General features: G+C 45.7%; 1 protein-coding gene across 1 annotated transcript in view; it reads left to right on the forward strand.

Annotated features, from left to right (window-relative positions):
• Window positions 1–1,698: 1,698 nt before the first annotated feature.
• TAL1 (TAL bHLH transcription factor 1, erythroid differentiation factor) overlaps window positions 1,699–2,646 on the forward strand; it is an 18,622-nt gene continuing 17,674 nt past the window's right edge. The window contains exon 1 of the mRNA XM_019501348.1: window positions 1,699–1,906. Within this exon, the coding sequence (XP_019356893.1) occupies window positions 1,714–1,906 (193 nt within the window). The 5' untranslated portion in view covers window positions 1,699–1,713. The remainder of the gene's footprint in view (window positions 1,907–2,646) is intronic.

Here is a 2,646-nt window from a genome sequence, read left to right on the forward strand (position 1 = left end):
CCGTGCCCCGCCGCGCCCCCGGGCTGCCCGTCCCCCCCGGCCGGGCTGCCCGTCCCCCCGGCCCACTGGTGGGGCACCTGCCGAGCCGAGCCGAGCTCCGGAGGCATCCTCCAGAGCAGCCCCTCCATTGCAGGACGGTCTGCACCGGGGCCCTTCAGGGGCCACGTGGGTCTGGAGGGGACTCCAGATGGGTCCAGATGTCTCTTGCCGTCATTTTAGGGTTCGGGTGGGCCTGGAGGGGACCTCAGGGTCCAGATGTTTCCAGGTGATTTCAGGGTGCAGAGGGGTCTGGAAGTGACTTCAGGGTTTAGATAGGTCTGGAGGTGACTTAGGGGTCCAGACATCTCTTGAGGTGATGCCAGGGTCCAGATGAGTCTGGAGGTGACTGACAGGTCCAGATGCTTGTCAGGTGACTTCAGGGTCCACATGTCTCTTGAGGTGATTTCAGGGTCCACATGGGTCTGAAGGTAACTGAAAGGTCCAGTGGGTCTTGGGGTGGCTAAAGGGTTTCAAATCTGTGTGATTGTTACGATCTGAATAGTATAACAGGCAAAGGGATGTGTGTGTAAATAGAGAGGGATATGTGGTGATGCATATATTTGAAAATGCACCCATATACATCTGGATAGCCCTTTGGATTTCAAACCATTCCCTTTCCCCAGGAATGATCTATATTCAGACCATTCATGCTGGAATGTAGCATTTTAAATGCAGATGTGTAAATGCAGCAAATACACAATGGATGTAGCACGCAGTATTTTTTCCCTTGAAGAAATCTCGTAGCTCCAGGTAGGGTGTGAGATTTTTAACTGGATCAAGAATCATAACCATGAGAAGAAAGTGCTTCAGAGTATATGCTTCAGGCAGTGGGTGTAAATAAAGATACATGCATTGGCTGATGCTGTTATATCTTGTAGTTCCTCTCAGAAGCAGGATTCAATATATATATATATGACTCCTACTTTTATATACTACATATATATTTATTTATATACTGCTTATATATAATACACATAGGATGAATTCCTGATTATAATAGATAGATAGGTAGATAGATGAATGGCAGGCTACTTAGGAAAGGTGCTTTCTTGCACATGCTATCTACATGCTATGACACATTGGCTGAATTACTGCTTATAGTATCATTAATATATATAGTAATATATTATATTATTATATATATATATTACTGCTTATAGTATCAGTAATATATTATATTACTGATATATTAATATAATGCATTAATTCTATATTAATATATATGTATTATAAACAGTAATTCAGCCTATGTGTGTTATAGCATGTAGATAGCATGTGCAAGAAAGCACCTTTATTAATTAGTCTGCCATCTTTAAAGACTTGCTCAAAAGCACACTGAACGGTATTGGAGATCTACCAGATTTATTAGCAGAGACCACTGCAAATAATCATCCAAGTCACTTAAGGCAGTTGTGTATTACAGGGTGTCTCTGTGCTTGCATGGGGGTGTGTGTGAGCATGTACGTATATACAGACATGTGTGCAATGTGTAGAGATAGTTGCAGATGCACAACCCCCTGCATATACCCTCGGCTGCTCTACAGAGACACATAGCTCAAGTCCTGTTGAGTTCAATGGAGTTATATTGATTTATAGCCGCCCAGGTTCTAGCCCATCGTATTTGAATAGTTCTCCGAGCGGCCGTTGTATTTGTGCCAACGGTGAATCTTGGGAATGGGAATGTGTGGAGCCCACTTTGAAGATCCTTTTTCTTGGGGAGCCATCTTCATTCAGGACGTGTGTTTTCTGACCTTTTGCTTGCCTCTTCTTTGCAGCGGGTTTTTTGGTGATCCAGACAGCTTCTCCATGTACACCAGCAACAGAGTGAAGAGAAGACCTTCTCCTTATGAAATGGATATCTCAGAGGGTAAGTACCTTTTCCTCTTCCTGCTGTGGGGTGTTTGAGGCAGAGAGACCTATAGCTGACTCTCCACGTGTTGTGCTGCGGGTTGATGGAGACACACTGTTTAAAGGAACACGTGTTGGGCTACCCCACAGGGCAGCAAAAGGGACGGTGAGATAATGTTATCGGTCCAGCCACCTGATTGCTTACCCCAGCCCTGGCCAGGACTCCCGCATAATGGAGCAAGTTAATGGCTGAGTAACTTTGCCCTCGTTCAGCAACTCATTGAGGCATGTGTTGAAATCCATCCCTGCTCTTGAGCACTTAAGTCTTATTATAGCCTTAGGGACTTAAAAGAACATGCTTAATTTTGCATGCTAAAATTGGGACCATGACACTGTGGTTCTTCCTAGCCTCCAGCTAAATACAGACAGTCAAAAAGCCAAAGGTTGGACTGATTTAATCTCCATCGGTTCAACAGACTGAAGCGATAAGCAAGCGAACAGGCATTCACTTTAAATTCCAGAAATGCAGCCAGAAGCCAGAGGGCGCTAGAGCACACCTCCCTGCTCTGCTGGAGCAGACAGCTTGGGCCAAGCCTAGCCCACCCACCCTGCAAGGGGGGGCTTGCGGGGGAGGTGCAAAGCATCCTGGGATGCTGGCAGACTGTAAGTTCACTTGAACCTGGAGGGGATCTGGGACAGAAGTTCAATAAACCGGTCTAATTTAAATCAGTTTTGTCTGATACTACATCCACATCCAGG

The sequence above is a fragment of the Gavialis gangeticus genome, unplaced genomic scaffold, assembly GCF_001723915.1.
Source record: "Gavialis gangeticus isolate Ggan-Ray unplaced genomic scaffold, GavGan_comp1, whole genome shotgun sequence".
Classification (NCBI taxonomy): Eukaryota; Metazoa; Chordata; order Crocodylia; family Gavialidae; genus Gavialis; species Gavialis gangeticus.